Source organism: Oreochromis aureus, linkage group 14, assembly GCF_013358895.1.
Source record: "Oreochromis aureus strain Israel breed Guangdong linkage group 14, ZZ_aureus, whole genome shotgun sequence".
NCBI lineage: Eukaryota > Metazoa > Chordata > Actinopteri > Cichliformes > Cichlidae > Oreochromis > Oreochromis aureus.
The window spans coordinates 5,041,378-5,065,091 of NC_052955.1; the positions used below are offsets into that span (position 1 = coordinate 5,041,378).

At 41.2% G+C, this 23,714-nt stretch overlaps 1 protein-coding gene across 2 annotated transcripts; it reads left to right on the forward strand.

The window, feature by feature from the left end:
* Positions 1-786: 786 nt before the first annotated feature.
* On the forward strand, positions 787-20,856 carry LOC116320343 (cullin-5-like). 2 transcript variants are annotated; one of them, XM_039622458.1, is made up of 19 exons: positions 885-908; positions 5,164-5,273; positions 8,484-8,583; positions 9,155-9,331; positions 9,871-10,012; positions 10,359-10,504; positions 10,684-10,764; positions 12,319-12,412; positions 12,823-12,953; positions 13,382-13,489; positions 14,149-14,213; positions 14,332-14,464; positions 14,557-14,688; positions 15,493-15,616; positions 15,888-16,063; positions 16,788-16,949; positions 17,871-17,989; positions 18,170-18,293; positions 19,854-20,856. In XM_039622458.1, the coding sequence occupies exons 1-19, from the start codon at positions 885-887 to the stop codon at positions 20,046-20,048; spliced, it is 2,343 nt and encodes a 780-aa protein (XP_039478392.1). In that variant the 3' UTR covers positions 20,049-20,856. The 2 variants fall into 2 exon arrangements, with proteins under 2 accessions (XP_039478393.1, XP_039478392.1); XM_039622459.1 differs by lacking the exon at positions 13,382-13,489 and having other exon boundaries at positions 787-908.
* The last annotated feature ends 2,858 nt before the right edge of the window (positions 20,857-23,714 follow it).

Genomic DNA, 23,714 nt, shown 5'->3' on the forward strand with positions numbered 1-23,714 from the left:
AGGTAGGCCATGGACAAACAAGCCTTCAGGGATATTTGGATAGTCTAGCCTTTTTACCCAAATACTCTCTCCATTGTACAGATTTCTGTGTGGATGAACAGTTGGTAGCTTTCAGAGGCAGGTGCAGTTTCAGCAACACATCCCTGCTAAACCGGCCAAGTGTGGCATAAAGATCTGTTGTAAATGTGATGCCAGAACTCCCTTTTTACACAAAAATGATTGAAAACTGTGAACATGTTAATGTTTGTAATGAAAGCAAATCTCATAGTAAAAAAAAGGTTTGCATATGAATCCAGATAATTCAGTAAAGCACTAGAAATTGTTTCTTTGTTCAGATACAGAAATAACTGCTATAAATAATATTTACTTTAAACCTCTCCACCCATCAGCAGCTAAATTTCAGATTAAGAATAAAAGTCAATGTCAGTTCTGTACAAGATTTAAAATGGGAAATGGCATTCTCCAATATTCAGCATAACATAGACACTATAACATGTGAATATTTACTATCTCTTAACTATTTAAATAAAAAGATTATTAATACAATGTCACCCTAAAATAATAATCCTAACCCATTGCAAAGTCTTTCCAAAAAAAAGTTATACAGCAATCACAAAACAGACGAGTCAACATTATTATTAATACTGTTGTTGTTGTTATAAGTCCATGTTATTACACAATTTTATTGTTGCACTTGTTAGGACTAATTGTGGCACGTGATCTAAGAGAACAGGCTCTCCGCCCCTTCGTGTGTGCGTGAAATAAGGTTTCTAGGAAGATTTCACAGTAAAAACGCTCCTTTTGTGCGGGCTGACATTACCTAATGCTGAGCCGGCTGCAGCAGGAGTCTCGCGAGATTCTGCGAGGTGATAAGTTGAAGAAACATGGCGACGTCTAATTTGTTAAAGGTAAGAAGCTCTCGAATATATCGCATTTCCTATGCTTGTGTGCACATTCAGTTTCTCCGTTTCAGTGTGTGTTCACGCCTCTAACGCAGATATGTACTGTCGGTGCCGTGTTTTGCATAAAAGCGCGCTAATTTTTAAATAGACGGATTAAATGCACAAATAGGTGCGCCTGAAGTCACAGTTGTCACCGCTGTCGTCTGTCCGGTGTTAATATCGGAGTCCGTTTGGCCCGGTGTTCGTGTATGGCTCCAGCAGAGCAGAAGCAGAACCGAGCCTGTCTCCTGCGGTTCTTAACTCGAGCCAAACCGTAGCCGTTAGCCGGTCACCTGAAGCCGGCGACGACGAACCGACAGCCGGAGCCGGAGAGCATGGGAAACACGGCTCGGGGAGAAAATCAACCGATAGGACATCGCGTCAACCCCGCAGCTCAACCGTAAATACTTTTCTTTTGGCCAGGTCTTTATTCTTTATTGATTTTAGCGATCTAACAGCCGGTAAACCGACACCGGCCCTCTGCAACCGGAACCTGCTAAATCTACAAAAGCCTCCATTAAACATAATGTCTTCCAGCAGCAAACGTTAATAACACACCGGGTCACCTATGACAGAGGCGGTCAGGTCGGTGCTGAACATAATTATCCCTTTATAGAATTGCCTCACAGTCACCTGACAGGTTCGACAGGCGGCTCCCCACCCCCTCCCCTCTGACCCTTGACCCTGGCTGCTGTCACACTTTTGGGAGACTTGATGAGCTAACACATGTGCTGTTTTTCAAACAGACTTGATCTCTCCAGCTTGTCCTAGTGTCTCCTCCCAGCTGTACATGCCTGACACACCTCACCCAGGAGGCATCCTAGGTTGGGTCCTCAATGTGAAGGGGCAGGAGCTCTGCTTTGAGTGCCTCCTAAATCACAAAGCCCCTCACCTTATCCCTGTCTATAAGGCTGAGCTCATACACCCTTCAGGGGAAGCTCATTTCCGGCATTTGTATCCACAATCTCATTCTTTCAGTCACTACCCAGAGCTCGTGGCTGTAGGTGGGGGTAGGAGCGTAAATTGGTCAGATCTATGTCAGATTATGAGCTCCAGCAGATGAGCAGCATTCTCTCTCCACCACAATTCTCTGATTTTACGGTCCAGAGGTAGTTGAAAAGGTCAAGAAGAAAAATCGTGAGCGGGAGCTTTTCCCACTTTCTAAAACAGCCTGGCTTAAATACAGTGAGCATAGGGCTGTACATTTGAACAGAAACGTAACAAAGTGCTGAAATGTATAAAAATCCATGAATGTCCTTAAACATTGCAGAGTGCTTTAAAATCGAGTCATTGTTCCAAAAACCTTGCTTTGATTGCTTAAATGAAGTGTTGGATGGGCAGATATGAAGAACGGGTATGAGAAGTGCTCCAGTACTCTAAACCTGTGGTTCCCAAATGATGTAAACAACCAATCTTTTATTATTACTGTGTAAGATTGCATATAAAGTAAGCAGCTTGTACACGCTCATTTCCCCTGGGGGGGGGAGAAAACCTCTGTCATAGGTAGCCCGGTCTGTTTGCATAGTTACTGGATGATGGGGATTATGAGTGTGAGAGACAAACCAGGAAGTCAAAGTGGGTGTAACAGGATCATTTTGTTTTGGGGTTTGTTTTGCGTGTGTGGCTCAAACCACAGCTGACTACCAGCACCGATCCCCGTCAGCTAGAGCTGGGCGATATAAGATTTTTTCATATCACGATATGTTTTTTTCATTTCAGGCGATAACGATATATATCACGATATAAGCCAAATAACTATATTTGTAAGATTTAAATGTGCCATTGCTCACAAGTAAAATGTGAAATAATTAGCAGCTTGTTTTAATTAAAATATTTATTTCCCATAATAAGTTCAACAGGGTAGATGTACTTAAGGAACATGAGACTTCAGTTTCAGATAAAGGCAAATATTGTAAACTACACAAAAGGCAGCCGCTAAAGCGTTTAAGTTTCAAAATAGAACAAACAAAACAGACTAAATTGTCAATTCCACTTAGAAACAAAATTTTAATTCTAAAAATAAATCTTAGGTCGTTTTACAGAAGAACAGACAAAATTGACTAACTTTTGTCAATATCAAATAAACTGAGAACTGGAAATTCTCAGGCTGTCCACACGCATATGGGGGGTATTTTTGAAAACGGAGATTTTCCGTTTCAAAAATAATCCGTCCACACGTAGCGCAGAAATGAAGGAAAACGCTGCTAGGAACATGCCAAAGCAACAGGTGGCGATATATTCTAACCGTGTTGTTGGCCAATCAGAAGTCTAGAAGCCTCGGTAGGAAATAGTAAACAAAGATGGGGCATAGAAACAGAACCGAGTCGTCGTATGTGTGGAGGGACAGTAACTATGTGTGTATATGTAAGCATTTAAACACTGCAGAGAGTACAATTAACAGTAACAGTATTGTAGAAATTCATTTCACCGAAACAATAACGTGGCGCACAGTGTGGCGTCAAAAAGGTGCACACCTTTGACGCTATGTTTTCTCCGTTTTCTTGTCCACACGTAAATGCAAAAAGCGGAGTTTTCAAAATATCCACCCTGGCAGGCGTTTTTAGAAATCTCCGTTTTCAGTGACTGAAAACGCCGTTCACGTGTGGGATCAGGTGCAAACGCATAGAAAAATCTGCGTTTTCAAAAATACCGGTGCGTGTGGACGTAGCATCAATCTCTCCTTGTTGTATAGCTTAGCTTTTCAAACAGTTTTAACAGTTACTTTAGTCTGACAAAAGCCGAATGATGAATTAGCGCTTTCAGTCAGAGATTGAGCATGCACCGCTTTATTGTATATCCAGACTTGCTTTCGGCACAATTTACAGTGCGCGCTACTTTGTTTTTGTCAGACTTGAAATAGCGAAATACCTTCACACTACGGAACTTCTGTGGCCCTTCCGTTTGACAATCTCTCCAGCATTGGAACCATCATCTGTTTTTTTTTGGTAACCTTCGCTCACGCTCTCGGTTGATTTTTCTCTAGTCGGCAAACTCATTTCCTTCATTACCTGGGCGGCCCGGCTGCAAAACAAATACACATGTGCGCCTTGGCGCTTGTGCTGTCAAACAAGTCATGTGACGTGGCGCTGCGGCTGTGATTGGTTCGGCTCTGCGCTACTTAATTTGGATTGGCTGTTCTTTTTTTTTTTTTTTTTTTTTAAGAGGACAAGAGAGATGAGGTCTATCGCAATAGTTTAATTTTTCTATCGAGAAAAAGTTATTTCGCATATACATATCGTTATCGTTTTATCGCCCAGCTCTACCGTCAGCTAAAGAAAGAAAAAAAAGGTTCACAGAGGGCTGGAAAACCATGTGGTGGATGGTTTGAAACCGAGCAAATGGAAAATAAATAAATTAGGTGATGACAACAGGCTGTATGCTAGTGGAGGTTCATGCAAACAAACCTAGGTTCATGCTGTTTTCAAATGGCTAAATGTTACCTAATCTTACTAAGGTCAAACTGCTGAAGGGAATTCAATTAAAATGATCACAACATACATGCATCAAGACATAATTATAGATCAGAATTTGTATTTAAAACACACATTGAAGGGTTGTGTCCAAAATGAATGTTAGGTTTTCGGGGGGGTTTAACAAATAATTACTACTTTTAAAAAAAAGCTTCTTTTTTTTAAATGTTATTAGATTAGAGTGGATCATCTGCTCCTAAAGAATAAGATGATAAAATTTATTTTACATTATAATTATTTATCCCAGAGTTGGGAAATTTCAGCAGTAAAAAATCGCTCAAATAAATGGAATGGTGCATAGCTATTTAAAAGAGAAGACAAAGTGCAAGTACAGCTAAGTGGTTGTCTTTTCTCACACGCTTGGATTGGTTTCCTCTTATCTGCATATGTGTAAAAAACGTAATAACACATATTTGTCCCCAGAGTCAGGACAGAGTTGGGGCTCAAAAGCTTTTTTTTTTTTTTGCACTTTGCTGTGACTTTAACAAAAACGTTTGAAAACCTCTGCTCTAAAGTCGTCTTTTCCTTCTTCCAGTTCTTATATAAATGTGTGCAGCTGAACAGCAAATGTTACCACAGGTGCCACACGCATGTTTATGAGTCTTATTTAAAATATTAAACTTTACTGCCTGTCATCGTGTGTCTGTATTTGCGTACTTCTGCTTAGTCTTGCTTTCTGTCTTCACACCTCTGTTCTCATGGCTGTTTTTCTTCTTCCTCCCACTCCCACCCATCCCGTGTCTCTCCTGCAGAACAAGGGGTCCCTGCAGTTTGAGGACAAGTGGGATCTGATGCGGCCCATCGTCCTCAAGCTGCTCAGACAGGAAGCTGTCACCAAGCAACAGTGGTTCGACTTGTTCTCGTAAGTGATGCTCTTTCGCTTTGTCCGTTAGTTACACAGTAGCTGCTGACGTTTCTGGAAACAGCTGCTTTATTAGTTCATTTTCACGCAGGTGTTCTTCAACAGGTGTTGTTATTGTTCTGCAATGCTTTCACAGGTCCTGCAGATCTTTCAAAAGTCTTAAAGCTTCTGTATCTATAGAGCACAACAGTGAGATTCTGGAAGTAAAAATCCAGTTCACATCCTCCACAGGAATTTTGATAATGAGCCATAATGTTGTAACCACCAGAAGTGGACTCACTAAAGCTGAAATATTGTGAAATGATGCTAGGCGCTCCTGTAGAAAGCACACGTCCATACGATATCAGCTGTGTTTTAACCAAAAAAACACATTTTATTTGCAATGTCATGAAGAAGAACTGTTTGACCCACAATTCTAAATTTAAATAACGACTGATTGGTGCAGGTTGCTGTTACCATGGAAATGTTTAAACCAGTGCATGTTGGGTCACTTAGTGAACGCAAAACTTCAGAAACTGCAAGAGCGGTGATTAGTCGGGAATGAAGCTCTGCAGCATATCAGTGCGAGGCTATTTTTACTGCACTCACCACGATAATGAAAAGGAATAAACTCAAGAAGGCTGGAAGTCGTTCTCTGTGGAATCTGGGATTTGTAGTCCTTTATGTAATGAGTAGTTCCTTCACAGTTAAAAGTAATTATGCACATGGTTTTGTACCATTTTTTTCAAAATCACATCTTTTTATGGTCATGATGCAAATCAGAGCAGGTTGTTTGGTTCAAACTTTAAAAATCTTCAATTTAGGATTTTCCAAAAGGTCAGTGGAGAAAGTAAATGGGGAAATTCATTTCTACATATGGAACCTTGAGAAAGTGAAGCCGTCACTGTTGTTGCCCTCTGTTCACCTAAAACTAATGTATTAATATAATTATTTTAAGATTCATTTATTAGAAATAGCTCAGTGAACAGTTGTTCCTCGGGAAGTAAAGTGGGTGGTAATCAGAAGTCCATATGAACGTGGTATAAATGCCAGTCCCTTTAAATTCAGCCTTTCTGACATGCGTTAGCTCACCTTTTTTTGTTATCTCTGTACACAAATCCTTGTGCTAGATTCCAGACTAACCAGTGTGTTGTGGAAATCTCAGAGAAAACTGTTATTCGTAGTTTAGTTACAGGTAACTCTGAAATTTCCTCCCATAAAGCACAAGTGGACAGGCCCATGAACTCTGTCGGTTTCTTGAAGGAGGTGCAAGTTCCTTTTGTGTAAACATGGGCATTATATGAATTTTTGTCCTTTTGTGAATTAAACAGTTAATTGAGGTCTTTACTTACTAAAATGTGCCTGTTTCATGTGTGCATGTGTGGTCATGTTGGGTGTTACCCCCAATGGGAGGCAATAAAATAGACTTAACCCTATTTTTTGTTCTGTGAAGTCTGTTAGTCCAGAGTTTAAAACATTTCTGACTAGACAGCTTACATCAGCACGTTTGCAGCTGATGTAGCCCAAAACATCTCAGAGCAGTTTGTTGTTGGTAATAACAAGGACACCTAACAGCTCACAGAAACTGAACATCTGGAGACTCTTGTTTTTTCTGTTTTGGTAACTATAAAACTGGTCTGGAATTTAATGCACAGTAGCATTAAACATGTCTTACAAAGGCTGAAGATGTGGGAATCCTCAAAGTAGTGTGGAGTTTGTGTTTCCAGGCTTCATAGAACAGAAAGCAACAAGCAGCTGGAAGTAAAACCCACAAGGGGATAAAGGCATATTTTCTCCGGTGCTTTGACCTGTTTCCTCATGAAATATGATGATTTTGACTTTAAAATTTGTGTTAAATCATAAAAGGCGTGAAAGCAGCAAGTGCTATTTCAGGATTTAAGAGCTGTACAGAGGATTACATTCATATTTAGCACAGCACTTATAACGGCTTTGTTGGAGAATTTCATTTATCTAGCCTTCAGTCTAATGTCAAAGATTGCAGAAGATCGCGTGATTCATAGGTTAAAAAGCCCTGCAAGGCTTTTTTTTGTGATTTTTGCACTATCTAAACTTGAACTGTGTGGAGGCCAAAAGAGGTGAAGAGGAAGTTGGTGACTTGTCATTTGGTATTGAGAAATATGATGAAAATAGCAGAACAGGAACGCGGAGAGTTTTACTGCAACTTCTTATCTTATCCAAAGATATTTGAAGAGAGATTGGTCCAACAGTTGATGGAAATATTAGAAAGTTTATAATGTTTCATGTGGAGACAGGAGCTCTGAGAGCGTTCATATGTAAGGTGCTTAGTTACAGGTGAGAAGGATTAAATAAACGTGGTGAGCAGGAGAAAGTCCCCAAACTCAGTATCCAAGAAAACAGCTCAACCCACCAGTGTTTGATCCACCAACGAACAATATTTTCTCCACATCCAGAACAGTATCTGCATCTGGGCTTATTTGGACTATTCTCTTTTGAACATGAAGGAAATATCTCACAGTTGTTCTTATTTTAATGTGATATGTATTTGTAAAGATCACAGTCACAATCTAATGTACTCCTAGTGCCAGTTCAATGCTTGGCTGATGGGAGGGTTGCATCAGGAACAGCATTCGGTATAAAATCTGTGCCAAATGAAATATGCAGATCCATCCGCTGTGGTGACCTCGTGGGAAATAAGGGGACAGCCAGAAGTATTTTATTGAGATGTAACTCAATTAAGCACGTAAACAGATTTATTGAACTTAAAAAAATTATTTAAAGTGGATGTCTTTGTATTTTAATTAGGATTTAATTGGAAAATAATTATTTGAGCTGAATACAAATGCAGTAGCATTGCAGGGAGTGAATCTGGAACAGTTGCACTAAATTTGAGTAATTTCATAAGCCTGAGCTGCAACACGAGCATCCGTGCACGGAGGAGCTTGGATGTTATTAAAGAAAGTTATAATAGAAAGATGTCTAAACACATGTGGACACAGATGTGGTTTTCCACTGTCATTAAGACCTGTGGGTATTTTGGGTTACAGTTTTTTAGACTCTTTTAGGGGGGATTCTGTGTTTGTGTAAAGCAGCTGTATTTGCTTTGTCTTTGCACTTTTTACTGTCAGGCAGTTTGTGACCTCAGACCTAGAAAGGAGCTTTATGAAGAAGCTTAGATTACTCTAAATTTAAGTTTACATGAAAACAATTTCAGGTCTGATGCCTCACAGATGTGCTCTTTCTGTCCTCCAGAGATGTTCATGCTGTGTGTCTATGGGATGACAAAGGACCGGCCAAAATCCACCAAGCCCTCAAAGACGACATCCTCGACTTCATCAAACAAGCACAAGCTGTAAGCAGATGAACGCAGATCATGTCAGGAGGATTAGGCTGGGTCATTGTCCAAAGTTGCCCTTTTCTACATGTACTGTGATTGGTTTAGACAAGGGAACTGCTTCAGTAGAGTGACCAGGAGACTCTTTACACTTACTTGCTAACTGTGATTTTCCCCACAACATGTCATGGACTCGGTGATGGGGAGCTGGAAGGTTAAATCCTGTTTCAATGTGACCTCATCAGACATTTGGGCTCTCACATCCAGGTCCACTGTTTACAGTATAAAATGCCTTGAGATGACAGTTGTTGTGATTTAGTACTATATAAATAAATTTTGACAGCTAGGTGGTTTGGTTATCAAGCTGCATCCATATACTGTACAACTATACAGACACAGATATCTGCTAATTAGTGCAAAATAAGAGACTAATCAATTACTAGAAGCACACATGACCATAAAAAGCATGAAAACCACCAGATGTGACCTTTAATTGTCATGCTTACTCTGGAAAGGGACAAACACAGACATGTTGAGTGTGTTTGTTTGTTTGTTTTCTGGTTGATCCACATCACCTCTGTCTTCGCAGCGAGTGCTGAGCCATCAGGACGATACGGCGCTCCTCAAAGCCTACATTGTGGAGTGGAGGAAGTTCTTCACCCAGTGCGACATCCTGCCCAAACCCTTCTGTCAGCTGGAGATCACACTGATGGGAAAACAAGGCAGCAACAAGAAAACCAACATGGAGGACAGCATTGTTCGCAAGGTGAGAGGTCAGCATATGAGCTGAGGAACCAGAAGCACAAAAGGAAGCAGAAGGAAAACACGGTGGCTGGTGTGGACGGCTGATTGTGAAGAACAGCTAAAAAGCAGGAGGGGATTAGATGAAAGAAGACAAAGTATTTTATGAACTTTATAAAGTCATAAGTGGAAAAGGTTAGTAGGGAGGGCAGATATCAAAGTGGAAGAATAGTAAAAGGCAGAAAGGCTGCGAAAGTAAGAGGCTCACGCAGAAGAGAACATTGAATTTTAACTGTTATACGTAGACGGTGGAGAGCAGCTAAGGGTCAGTTAGCCTCAAAGTCTCGAATCAGTGAACAGCTTAAAGCATGACTCATACGATATTTATTTGATCTCTGTGAGGAAGGTCTCGGAAGTGAGGGGGATGTTGTGGGTGAGGGAGTGTGACTCAGCAGGCAGGAGGTTTTGTTAGAAGCGCTTCATAAATAAATTCGGCTTCACTATTCTCAGGTTGCAGAAAACTGATGGTAGCTTATTGTTTAACTCCCACCTTATTTTTCGCAGCTGATGCTGGACACGTGGAACGAGTCGATCTTTTCAAACATTAAGAGTCGCCTGCAGGACAGCGCCATGAAGCTGGTGCACGCCGAGCGGCTGGGCGAGGCCTTTGACTCTCAGCTCGTGATAGGTGTACGAGAGTCATATGGTAAGACACGAAGGGGGGCGGGGCATTGGTGGGTCTCCAGTTGAAGCTGTGCTTCTCCTCAGTCTCCATCACTGCTTATCCAATTTTTAAAACCCATGAATGGTGGATGTTCAAATCTGCCTCGGAAGAGAAGATAAAATAATAATAATAAGAGCCAAAAACAGTATTTTTGAAATCAAAGTGATAAATTTAGAAAGGAAAAAAATGTAAAAATATACATTGAAAATGTCAAGTTATGAGGAAACAAACTGTGTTCACCCTTCAGTAGCCCCAATATGTCATCATAATTTATAAAAAAAAATCTTGAAAAATATATATAAACACTTTCTTACTTCTCTCCCACCAGTCAACCTCTGCTCTAACCCAGAGGACAAGCTGCAGATCTACAGGGATAACTTTGAGAAAGCCTACCTGGACTCTACAGAGAGGTTCTACAGAACTCAGGCGCCGTCCTACCTGCAGCAGAACGGTGTCCAGAACTACATGAAATATGTACGTCACAATAGTACTGATACATATGAAATGATCCCACTAATGAATACTGAAGTCCAACTTAAAACATTTTGAGGACAGAGGGTAGAATAAAGTTGTACTCTTGGCTTTGTGCATTAATAAAAGCTTTTGTTTGAGCCTAATCTTCATTTTCTGTGTTTTTGTGTGTTTCCTTACAGGCAGATGCGAAGCTGAGGGAGGAGGAGAAGAGAGCGCTTAGATATCTAGAAACACGTCGTGAATGTAACTCTGTTCAAGCAGTAAGTGTCTTTAAGAGGAACAGAAGTGAGAAAGTTCTTTTACTGTCCTGAACGTATGTTTCCAAACTGTCCCATCATCTGCTCACGTTATATTTGGGGTAGGACAGATAAGATTATTGGCCTGTGGAGAAAAGTCATATTAATGTCTTTGCCTTCATAATTTATGTATTTCTTGATCTATATAACCAACAAATTAGCAGATTTATATTTTTGATTCTATGATCCAAATCTGCACAATAATTAGTATCCATCCATCCAGCGATCCATTTTTCTAACAGCTTATCCAGTTCACGGTCGAGGGAGGGCTTGAGCTCATCCCAGATGACTTTGGGCTAAAATTATTACTAATAAGAGCTTCTCAAACTTTGGGAATCAGGGACTCCTCCCTACAGGGGTTAAAATTTTTCCAAGGGCCGCCTTACAATCCTCATGCTGATAAAACTCTACACTTTAGCTTGGCTAACTTCATTTGCTACCACTTGAAGACACACAACCCATTTTGGTCTTCCATCGTCATTCTCGATAAAGCCAAACTCAAACTTAACTGTCGTCATACTTTCTAATTTTAGCTGGTTTGGCTTGGACTTAAAAATGTGTCCATTGTGCTAATTAGCTCAGCCCCGGGTGATGCGCATGTATTTATGTGCCACGACATGTTTTCGCAGACCCCCAGTATATGGCTCGCAGACCCCTTGGGGTCCAGGCACCCCAATTTGAGAGCCACTGTTATAATGAATAAATGAACATAATGAATAAGCTAATTAAAGTTTATTCTGCCACCCGCCTGCATGCTGCCGGCATCGCTGCCAGAAAGAGAGACAGCTTTTTTATTTCTGGAGTTCACCTAAAATCAAACGGCTTTCATTTGATTTTAATTGAGTTGTGCTGTCGCTGTGTCGATACACCTGAGGGTGGATGGAAGGAGACGCTTTTCTTCATGTTTAAGCTTGTTGAACAGGTGCTTTCATGAAGAAAGGATTGTCATGGACTTTTTACCTTCTCAGGTTTAATTCTGACTGCAGTAAAAAGTACTGCTGGTGCTGACTCAGCTCCACCTGCTTTCACCATCTTGGTTGCCGTGCTGGCTCTTTGCTTCAAACTTCTGTTTTGTTGTCACATTTTTTGTTGTGGAAAAACGGGGCCTGCTTGGGCTCCTAAATATGTTTTGCAGCCTGCGTATGCTTCCTTTAACTCAAATCTTCTGACTGCAAAAAAAAAAAACTTGTCATATCTTGTTACACCTACGACTTCACGTGTGAAGGTGTAGGTGTAACAAGACAATGTAGCAACAACTCCACCTGTGAAGTCGTAGGTACGACTGGAGGAAACAACCTCATTTCAGCAGCTCATCACTAAACTTTTTCTCAGTCGTCCATTGGTTGTGTTGAACCCTCCTGTGTCTGCTTTTCTTCATTTGGCCTTTCTTTTAGGGTCACTTCCTGTGTTGGTTTCAGCTTAAACACTGAATTTCTGGAGTCTTGTTAAATGTACGTGCTGCTGTTTAATTTATATCGTGTCCTAACGGCAGTCTGTATGTTCTGTGTGTCCTCACAGCTGATGGAGTGTTGCGTGAACGCTCTGGTGACCTCGTTCAAAGAGACGATCCTCGCCGAATGTCCAGGAATGATCAAACGCAACGAGACAGTCAGTGAGTACTTCTGCACCGTCACTGCTGAAGTTAACTCGGTTGATTCGCACTACAAATTTTAACATCTGCTGAAAATAGTGGCTTTGAAATTCACTGCTGCATCGGTCAGGGTAGATTTAAAAATAGAAACTGCTTCTGCTCTGGTTTCCTACATGTAGAGCTGTTTGTTCACCAACCACAGTCAGGGCTCGTGAGCATTTACAACACAAGTTGTATTTTTTAGTAGAAGGATTTATAATTTCATGAACAAATTCAGCTTACTCTTTAAGTTGGCAAAAATCATTATGAGGACTTGAATTATGGCAGTCCTCAGCCATCTGGGCTTTCAGTGAGCCAGAAAGAGCAGGAAGTTTTAGTGTCATCCCACGTGCTTCTTGTCCAGTGTGTGACGCTGATTTTCTCTGGAGCAGAGCTGCACCTCATGTTTTCACTGATGGACAAGGTTCCCAACGGGATCGAGCCCATGCTGAAAGACCTGGAGGAGCATATCATCAGTGCTGGACTAGCGGACATGGTGGCTGCTGCCGAGACTATCACTACTGTACGTGCACAAACACACACTTCAGCAACCACGGTCACTCGAAGACAAATCAGTCAGTTCCTGTAGCTGTTCCCCTCAGAGTCAGCTCAATGTTTTCTATTTAATGAAGCCATGCAAATACATTTAACATAGTTACAGCCCTCACAGTGTGTACGGGTGAAATTTGGCACATTGAAAGTTGCTCTTTTTCTTTAAGTTCAAGGTTTTGACTCCTTTGTTGTACTCGGGAAACATTCATAGTATGAATAAACCTTGCATGGCTTCATTTTAAAAATCAGCTGATATAAGTGGAAACCTTTTTGAGATTTAAAATAATTTTTTTGTATTTTGTTTGTTGGCATGTTTGAAAGATGAGAGATGAAAGTTAATATTCGAGGTCTGCTCTGACAGCATGCTCAGTCATTTTAAATGTGTGTGTGTTTGTCCAGGACTCTGAAAAGTATGTGGAGCAGCTGCTGACTTTGTTTAACCGCTTCAGTAAGCTGGTAAAGGAGGCTTTCCAGGATGACCCACGCTTCCTCACAGCAAGAGATAAGGTCTGTTTTATCTGACTTCCAAAGAAGTCACTCCTTTAAGTTTTAATATCCAGCGATATTTAAATGAGAATGTGCAGGCCTGAGCATTCCTCACAGGTCAGAGCCAGGGTCAGGTGGAGCGTTTGGGCTGGTATTTTGGTCAAAGTTCATGTGAACAGGTTTCACTTTTACAGTGTCAGTGCTGCAGCACAGCTTCAGAATAGCAGGAGGGTTCTGCACGAATACTCCAGGTTCATAAGAACTTAACTGTAGCTTTATTTAGCCAATGTCCTCTACCGGGAAGAAAAATGATCCGGTGTTCACACATGTGGATTCATCGTACTGTCACAGCCTGATCTGTGCTGATTCGAGGAGGTTTCTGCTAAAATAAACAGAACGTCTTAACTCAGAACAGCATGGACTACTGGAGGTGGGGGCTGCTGGGATCTCTGTTAGGGTTACAGTAAAAATCAAACACCATCACATGTTATTTTGTTCTGCTGTTAGCTGGTTTATCAAGGACTTCGGGAATCTTTAGTCTGCTGTGCTTTTACCTAAACCACTAGTGAAGAAATCGAAAATTGTTTCAATTTATTGTCTGAAATTGAATGTTTTCAGGGCTCTTCAGTATTTTAAGAATTGTTTTTCTCAGTGCGGTGGTATTTTCTGTTACCTTGCAGGCTTACAAAGCGGTCGTCAATGATGCCACAATCTTCAAACTGGAGCTGCCGATGAAACAGAAAGGGTACGTTTGGTCACTGTGGGTCTTAAATCGCTCGTCGCTGGTTAAAACTGGTCACAGTGTTGATGTGTGTGTGCGTGCGTGCGCATAAATGTGTGAATGCATTTCCCTGTTGAATCAGGGTGGGAATGAAGACTCAGCCGGAGTCAAAGTGTCCGGAGCTGCTGGCAAACTACTGTGACATGCTGCTAAGGAAAACCCCGCTCAGCAAGAAACTGACCTCAGAGGAAATCGAGCTCAAACTCAAAGAAGTGGTGAGTCTTATCTCAAAGCATGTCAGTCCATTTATGACTTCCCCTTCTCTCGTTCTCTCGCAGATTCATGCTTTTCTCTTCCCTCCTTGCAGCTCTTGGTGCTGAAATACGTCCAGAACAAAGACGTGTTCATGCGTTACCACAAAGCTCACCTGACCAGGCGCCTGATCCTGGACATTTCTGCCGACAGCGAGATTGAAGAGAACATGGTGGAGTGGCTGAGAGTGAGTTCAGCTTTTGTTGAACTTTCAGCAGCAGAGTCATAAAATCACTCCTGGTTTCAGCAAATATCAGCATGCCTTTATTACTCTAAACTTTTTTCTGTTAAACAAAAAATTACATCCATGTTTTTGTCTTAACACAAAGTGTTCAATTCAATTCAATTTTATTTATACAGCACCAAATCACAACAACAGTCGCCTCAAGGCGCTTTATATTGTAAGGTAGATTCTACAATAATACATACAGAGAAAAACCCAACAGTCAAATGACCCCTTATAAGCAAGCACTTTGGCGACAGTGGGAAGGAAAAACTCCTTTTAACAGGAAGAAACCTCCAGCAGAACCAGGCTCAGGGAGGGGCGGGGCCATCTGCCAGTTGGGGAGAGAGAAGGAAGACAGGATAAAAGACACGCTGTAGAAGAGAGCCAGAGATATTTATGATTCAATGCAGAGAGGTCTATTAACATACTCAGTAGCCTACGCCTTTTGCAGCATAACTAAGGAAGGATTCAGGGTCACCTGATCCAGCCCTAACTATATGCTTTAGTAAAAAGGAAAGTGTTAAGCCAGTTTTAAGTACTTGTATTCTTTCTGGGTTTCCTGTAAGTGATTTATGTTTTTGTGCTTATGCAAAACATCTGCTCTTCCCAGCGCAGAAAAACTGGTTACTTGATAGAGACGAAGACTTTGGTTCTTTTAAATATTTTATCACATCATGCCATGTGATGTAAATCTGATGTTTAACAACCAAATTACCCGTTTGTCTGATTCTTTTCCTTCCTTTGTGTGTCTGTGTGTGGCTGTAGGAAGTAGGAATGCCTGCTGATTATGTGAACAAGCTTGCCAGGATGTTTCAGGACATCAAGGTGTCAGAGGACCTCAATCAGGTCTTCAAAGAGATGCACAAACACAACAAGCTGGCACTGCCAGGTAACACACACACACACACACACACACACACACACACACACACACACACACACACACACACACACACACACACACACACTGTAGCATACAGCACAACTATTTTTATGCTGACCTGCGTTAGCTATACCATATGTCTGCGATATTATGTGTAGCATGGTGCCGCACATGTCTCGGACAGTTAAAACACAATTTGATTATGACATGTCACGTATTAAACTGAGCGTAAACGGTTTCTCTTGATTTTTCACTTCATCTTTCCCTCTCCGTGCAGCGGACAGCGTGAACATTAAGATCCTGAACGCTGGCGCCTGGTCACGAAGCAGTGAGAAGGTTTTCGTCTCGCTGCCCACAGAGCTGGAGGACCTGATCCCCGAGGTGGAGGACTTCTACAAGAGGAATCACAGCGGTCGGAAGCTCCACTGGCATCACCTCATGTCCAACGGCATTGTGAGTGTGTGGAATAAAGCAGAGTTCCTGCTCCCATGAAGAGCAGAAAACATGAATCTCCTGGAAAATGGAAACTGAAATCTGAATACATTTTTCTGTTTTTCTCTTCTCTTCTTTGTTTATCTGTCATCCATACAAATTTGTTCTAATTTTTTCTGCACGTGCAAAAAACAGGGCATCTTCCTGTCTGTACATTTCAGAATAAAAGCCCAGAGATATAGCAGTGTGGGAGATTCTGGGAATTTAAATAAAATTGTATTTTTGTTTTTTACAAATTAGGAAATAGAAGATTATTTTAGTTTCTTAACACCTTCTTTTATGAAGAACGGCTGATATTTGGAGTTAAGGGAACTCTAAATCTTTGATTTTATTATCAAACAGGACAGGTGATACTCTCTCAGTTTTACTCATATTTTCATTAACTTTTCTCCTTCAGACTTTTGTTATCTCTGTGATCTTTTTTCTGGTCACCTCCGTTTACACTTTCCAGTTTTCAAACAGAGATTCTTTGGGTCACATGGAAAAGTTAGAAAAAGAGTTTAACTTGACTGTCTTTTGGAAGTGCTGGTTGGGACTACTGAAGAGTTATTCTGGTGTATTTTTTAGCAAAGCCGCTGCCCACTTCTACAGCTCAGCGAGTGTTTTCTCTTTAGAAGACATCGGGCTGCCAAACCAAACTGACACTCGCCTTCTCTTCCTTGTCCTTTGGTTCTCCTCTGATCAGATCACCTTTAAAAATGAAGTGGGGCAGTACGACCTGGAGGTGACGACGTTCCAGCTCGCCGTGTTGTTTGCCTGGAATCAGAGACCCAGAGAGCGAATCAGCTTCGAGAACCTCAAACTGGCCACAGAGCTGCCCGACGCAGAGCTACGCCGAACACTCTGGGTCAGACCGAAATTCTTCACTTACAAGTTAAACCAGAAACATAGAGGATTTAAAAGTTACTGAGGTTGAATCAGTTCTTCGTAACTTGTAGTAGAGATAACGCTGCCTGTATTGCAAACCCATCCACCCAGTGGAGATTGCAGATGTTTAAACAACACTGAGATTTGGTTAAAAAGTGAAAAGACTTAAAAAAAGAAAAAAAAGTAAAATTGTGTCTAACTTTGTTTGAAAAGTGAAAGGACATCTATTCCTGCCCGACTCTTTGGACAACAGGCAGGTTTGAACCCAGAATCAGCCGTGCTCAGCGCTGTTACCACTGCCTGTACTTCATTTTTATTTTAAGACTCTTAAGATTAGAAATGTCTTTTGCAGCAGTGTCCCGGCAAAGGCAGGCATCGGGTCAACCAGCAGTGGTTACATAGATTAATAATGCATGCAACAACACGAAAGAAGTTTAAACATGTATCAATAATGAAAATGCTGAATGACATAAAAACATGGTAACAGGTAACTGTCACAGTTATCTCTGACCACAAGGGGGCAGTAATGTTCCAGCAGCCTTGAAGTAACTGTCTGCAGGTCAGTTAAAATGAGCTTAATGCTGTTTAACATGAGCAGCTCTTTTAGGTTTGGTTTATTTTGCAGCTAATTCCACAGAGAAGGAGCCTGTGAACGCCTAAGATGGGAACAGACCAAGAATGGACTTATTAAGAACACACCAGTTGCTGATTCTAGGGAAAGACAAAAAACATCCTAACCAAAAATCGAATGAAACTTAAGCAACAGTTATGCCCACAGAAAATCAGTGGTGATTAAATAAGAGTCGAGCTGTCCTTTAACACGCATATACTGGCAGTATTTGTGGCTGATAATGATGGTAAAGTTTAACTTCAGGTCTCCTGCTCTCTCCTCACTGTGCAGTCTCTGGTCGCCTTCCCAAAGCTGAAGAGGCAGGTGTTGTCTTACGACCCACCAGTGAGCTCACCCAAAGACTTCACAGACGGCACGCTCTTCTACGTCAACCAGGAGTTCTCTCTCATGTAGGTCTTGGCATTTATACAAATCTTAACCTCTGGAAACGATGTCGACATGTTTAAATGTTTCATTGTTATTATAATCCACTCATGTACGGAGTAACTAAAGCTCTCCGCTATATCACAGCTGTGTAAGTCCCAATATTCAGATACTGATCTGTGTCTAAATGTCAACATTTTTCTCAGTAAAAACTCCAAAGTCCAGAAGCGGGGAAAGATCAATTTGATTGGTCGTCTGCAGCTGACCACAGAGCGAATGAGAGAAGAGGAGAATGAAGGAATCGTTCAGCTCAGAATACTCAGAACTCAGGTACGGAAACACTCCGCCCACACAGACTGTGTGCAGCCTTGATGGCTGCAGGGCAGAGATGCTTCAACTCTGCTGCTTCTCATCAGCTCATCTGGGGCATGAGCAGGATATGGCTCGACAACAGTGCTGGGTGTTGCCGTTATCACATTACATTTTTCAGCAATGTAAAGCCTGACTGTACTAAATTCACTAATTACATTACAGTTATAGTTATGTCATTACCTGCATTACGAAAGTTGAAAAAAATTAAACGATTTTCTTTTCTTCTTCATGTTTTTCACTTGAAAGCAATGAGCTGATTTCAGTTTGTATGTGGGAGTTGTGACGTTGTACTTTGAGTGGAATATAAACTTACTTTTATTTTTATTGCTCAAAAACCAGAACATCTGCACAGCCAAAATACTAACGCTAACAGCTGTTCTCCAATGAAACACTACAAGAAATTCCCTCAGTAGTTATTTATGAAGACCAGCCTCAGGTTTATGTTGTTAACTGGTAATTATGTGACAGTGCGTTTCAGGACATTTTACAGAGTAATGATAAAATGTGAGTCCGTACAAATTACTTCCTACAAGTATAAAGTAACTATATGGGGAAAGTAATAAGTAATGTGTAATGCAGTACTTTTCTTGAGTAAAAACTCTGCTCAACAACCAGAACTGGCCCAAAAATGTCCAAACAGCAATTCTAAAATGAAAACAAAGAAATCCCAAAGAGAGAGAAACCAAGGAAGGTCGGCTTTATCTTAAGGAATCTCAAGATGCTGTTTAAATTGATTCCAACAGAGGGCGCTCTACTTATATACAAACAAACCATAAACTATATATAAATGATGGAAATACCCAGTGTAACGTCACATATTGTTTTCTAGACTTTGCATTTTCAAACTTTTCACATTTTATTCACCAAAACTGAAGCATAAACTTTAACATCCTTAACTTTTAGTGCTGATTAAATCCAAATGGGTTTGTTATTTAGTATAAATAAATAAATAAATAAATAAAACACTCTCATACAGAGAAGGAGTGAAACTGTCCAGGACAAAAATGTTTTATAGGAGAAGGTTGTTAACGTATCTGAGGAGTCTGTGGGGACTGACCAAGAGCCAGATTCTAGAGCTGAAAAGGAAGCCAAAAACTGCAGTTCCTCTAATGGCCACATGAGACTAGCTCCAAACGGGTTCAGTGCCCAACAACTACCAGTTTCACCCTAAATAACTTTATTTAAACTCACCCATTCACATGATTGAGTCAGGAGTTGATGGACAGGTGTAATACTGACCTGTGGAGTCTGCTAGGCCTCATCAAGTCCAAAAGTGGGTGATGTCATCGTAGCTACATCTTTTCAAGTGGCCACTAGAGGAACTGCAGACTCGTCCATAGAGAATTTACGCCACAATTCACCAAATGCCCATGTGCCCAGGTGGCAGACTTCAAAGAATTATAACAGGAACAGAGTATAATCCAGGTTTAAATCAGCACGACCCTATAAATGAAATGCCGTCCATCCCTGGTCTACACAGCTGTAAAGTTCTAACATTTCATTTTCTTTCCTCTCCAGGAGGCCATCATCCAAATCATGAAGATGAGGAAGCGGATCAGCAACGCACAGCTGCAGACGGAGCTGGTGGAGATCCTGAAGAACATGTTTCTGCCTCAGAAAAAGATGATAAAAGAGCAGATCGAGTGGCTCATCGAGCACAAATACATAAAGAGGGACGAGGCGGACATCAACACCTTCATCTACATGGCCTAGGCAGCGAGCACGGAGTGTGTGTTTTGCTGTTTTTTACGACTGGCCTGCATCTGGCGCTTTAAAACCTGCGAGATGAGACAGACGAGGAGTTAAAGGATGTGTTTGAAGAAGGAGAAGAGGGTCGGGAGCGCGCTGAAGGACACGGAAAAGCCTTTTTAACAAAACTGTGGCTATTGTTTGTGTTTGTGAGACGCCAGTGTGTTACCGGAGTGTCATTTCAAGCCGTAGCGTTGAGTCATCTGGCCGTGTGTTTGTCCCTGCTGCCCTCTAGTGTCTGCTCAGAGGAGAGGAACGGCGGCATGCGCTGTCCGCCAGCAGCTCAGAAGAAGAAAAAATAGTGATGTAATTGAATACTTCCTGCCTTACTTTCATCAGCAGTGGACTGCGGAGAAGGAGGTGGAGGAGTGAGGACAGAAAAGGAGAACAAAGCTGATATCAGTCCTTTGCTTTCACTTCATGCGACGGCTGCCATCTTAGCTGCAGCCACTTAGCATCCCTCCTGTCCTACACTGATCTAATACTCAAAGAGGGAATGCAGAGTGAAAGCTGCCATCGAGGAGGAGAGAGACGAGTTCAAACTACCGAGGAGTATTTTGCCAAATCGTGTGTGTGTGTGTTTGAGTGCATGGTGTGTATCTGATCTTTTAGTTGTGCGTGTTTGTATGTGTGTGTGCACTTTCAACAGCATGCTGCTCTATGATTTTTTTCCCCCTTCAGTGGAGAATCTGTCACATTTTGTGGTTGTATCGGAAAGGGTTGGGAATTTAAATGCTGGTATTCAGATTTTCTTTTGTGATCCCCTGACCGGGCTGCATCCCTTTGCAGAGCCTCAAGACCAAAACGGCTGCAGGTGAGGTCGGACTGTGCGCACTCAGATGGAAGTTTGCAGAGCCTCAAGAACAAAACCACCTCCTCCAGCTCAAAAAGTGTAACTGCCCCAGTGTCCTCCCGTGAGGTCTGACTGTCCTTGCACGAACCACCTCAGATGGAAGTTCAGTGTGGCTAAATTTCTACCTCATTCATTTCTGCCGCTAAGAGTGTCTTTCGGTCACTACCCACAGCTCGTGGCTTTTTTTTTTTTTTGCACAGTTGGAGAAAACCACACAGCTGCTCAGTTGCTTTTACTTAAGGTTTGAATGAGCTGCTGGTTTTTGGACCTTTTTCCAAAGCAGAACACTGTCTGAGTTTGTGTGCTGGTTTTGGACCTTTTTCAAAAGCAGATGAGTTTGTGCATGTGCCACTGCCCTTTTGTTCTCCCTCTCTGCCTGAACTCTCAGAAACCTACAAATCACCGTCAGCCCATAAACCTTCATAGTGTTTGAAGCAAAGCAACAATTTAGTCCCTTTAAAGCAGCTCTCACAATTCTGCAGCCATAACTTTAATTCCGTTATCACCGGGACATAAAAACTATTTAGAATTGTCAGTTTGTCTCTGAATCACAAAAGCCTTTAAAAGATTGCTGACTGCCTCAAAACAAGCTGAGCTTATTCTACACACTCACACAGATTTTCAGCTTGGTCCAGAGTAACAACACGATTGTTTCTCATCACACCAGAGCTCTGAATTTGCTCCATGCTAATGGAGATGGAGTAAATGATGAAAAAGTGAAAACTTTCCCCTTTTTATTACCATAATGAGGACCTAGAAACACCTGCCACCACACAGGTGAAGTTCCTAACGTATGCTGGGGTTTTAGGGGGAATTAAATAAAACAAAATCACAGGATGTATCAGGAGGTCGGACCAAAAAATAATTTTTAGAGATGGAAGTTGTGCTGTACAGCAGATCCATTACACTTTATATAAATGGTAAATGGCCTGTATTTGTATAGCGCTTATCATAAACCTGGCACAGGACGAGACCTTAAAGAAAAAAGACAACTATGAACTTCCTGTTCGGGCTAATGTGCTATTTCCCTATGTTAAAGAATTCAGAGACCTTTGGGAGGTGACCGTGCACTGCAGTAAACACCATGTTACATACAGTAAAGGCACAGAGGCTGTTTTATCATATTTAACCAAAATCTTTGCATTTTCCATACAATCTGTAAACATTTGATAAGCTTATACTCGCATAAGGCCAACTTAAATGAAAACATGTTGAGGAGAAACAATAATCCAGTGTCTGATTGGTGGAGGGCACCAAAAATTCCACCAAACAGGAAACAACCCTGGAAAAGTAACGAGTTCTTCTTCTACTCTTTCTCACCTGATTGTAATTTGCTGCTGTAGCCTCGGCGTCATCTTCAAAATGAGTGTGAAAATGTAGTTTGTCAGCTGACCGGTCGGTGAATGCGAGATCAGCTGCAGTGAATTATAGAGAATAAAAAGCTGCTGAGGTAAATATGAAGCACCGGGGTCATTACATGGAAAACCAATCAGTGCCCTCCACCACTCAGAATCAGCTGATTTTGTTTCTGTAAAATTACTTTAGTGTATTTAATGAAGACATGTAAAACTTTACCTCACACTATGATTTTTGGGGGGAAGTTGCAGACCCTTAAAGTACACAGGGTTGAGTGGAAGACTGAACTTTTTAATTTATTGATTTCCAGCATTTTTGAGCCCTCGTAACTCCAGATTAACTTCACACCCACTCCATGTGTCATCATCTTAACAGAGTTTTAGTTTTTTCCATGATTTTTGGACACGACATACTGTGCATCATACTTCCAGTGGCTACAAAACTATTTTACTTTAATGTCTATAATTCCGAGTAACAGAACCAGGTTTTGGTATCCTGGAGAAAAAGTGCATTTTGGGTAAACCTTCAGTTGTCATCTCACCATGAGGGATGGGTGGATGATCAAACCATGTTATGGCATGTAAAGGTTTCATTTTTAGCTACGTGTTGATGCCAAGCTCACCTTCAGAGGTGATCCCTTCATATTAAAAAAATGTGGTTGATTTTTATCAGTTGCACTGGGAATCGTTTTGCTCTTGTTGAACTGAGAATCAAATCCTGTGAGCAGTGAGGAAAAAGAAAGACGACCGTGAATGTGTGGGGTTGTTTTTTGTTGGTTTTTTAATATTTATTCTGTATTTATGAGGAATGTTACTTTTTTTGTCCATTTTTTTCTTGCTTTGTTTTTGCAAACATGTCTGTTGCCGTTGCAGTACTGACTTAAACAGTACCGACTTACTGACGCTCTCTCCTCTGTTTCAGCCTGCAAAAAAAAAAAAGTTAGTCTAATTTATTTCACTTTCCACATAAAGATTTATCTGCAATTTTGTCCAAATGCTGAAGCCACTTTTAAGTTTGTTACTACGACACCATGATGTTGAGAATAATCCATTTTACACACTGACGTGCAAAAAAAACATTTTAAAAAACGCTGGAGTTTTCTGATTATTGTAAACTCTTCTGAATGCAGTGAGGCTGTCTGCCTCAGGTTTCACCTGAGATGAAACTAACTCCACATGTCAGTCGCATTATATGCAGTTTTATTCTCTATGCACAGGCCTGGCTCACTTAGTTGTTTTTTTTCTTTTTCTTTTTTTGTTTTTTTGCAGATGATACCCTGTTGTATTTTTAAACACATTTGAGGACACCGGGGGACTTTAATGAGTTCTTTCTTTGTGTGATCTGTGAGGAAAACACTCATTTAATTATATTCAGTCTCATCTGTCTCTGTGTTAGTCAGTAGGGGGTTTCTTCCTCTGGCT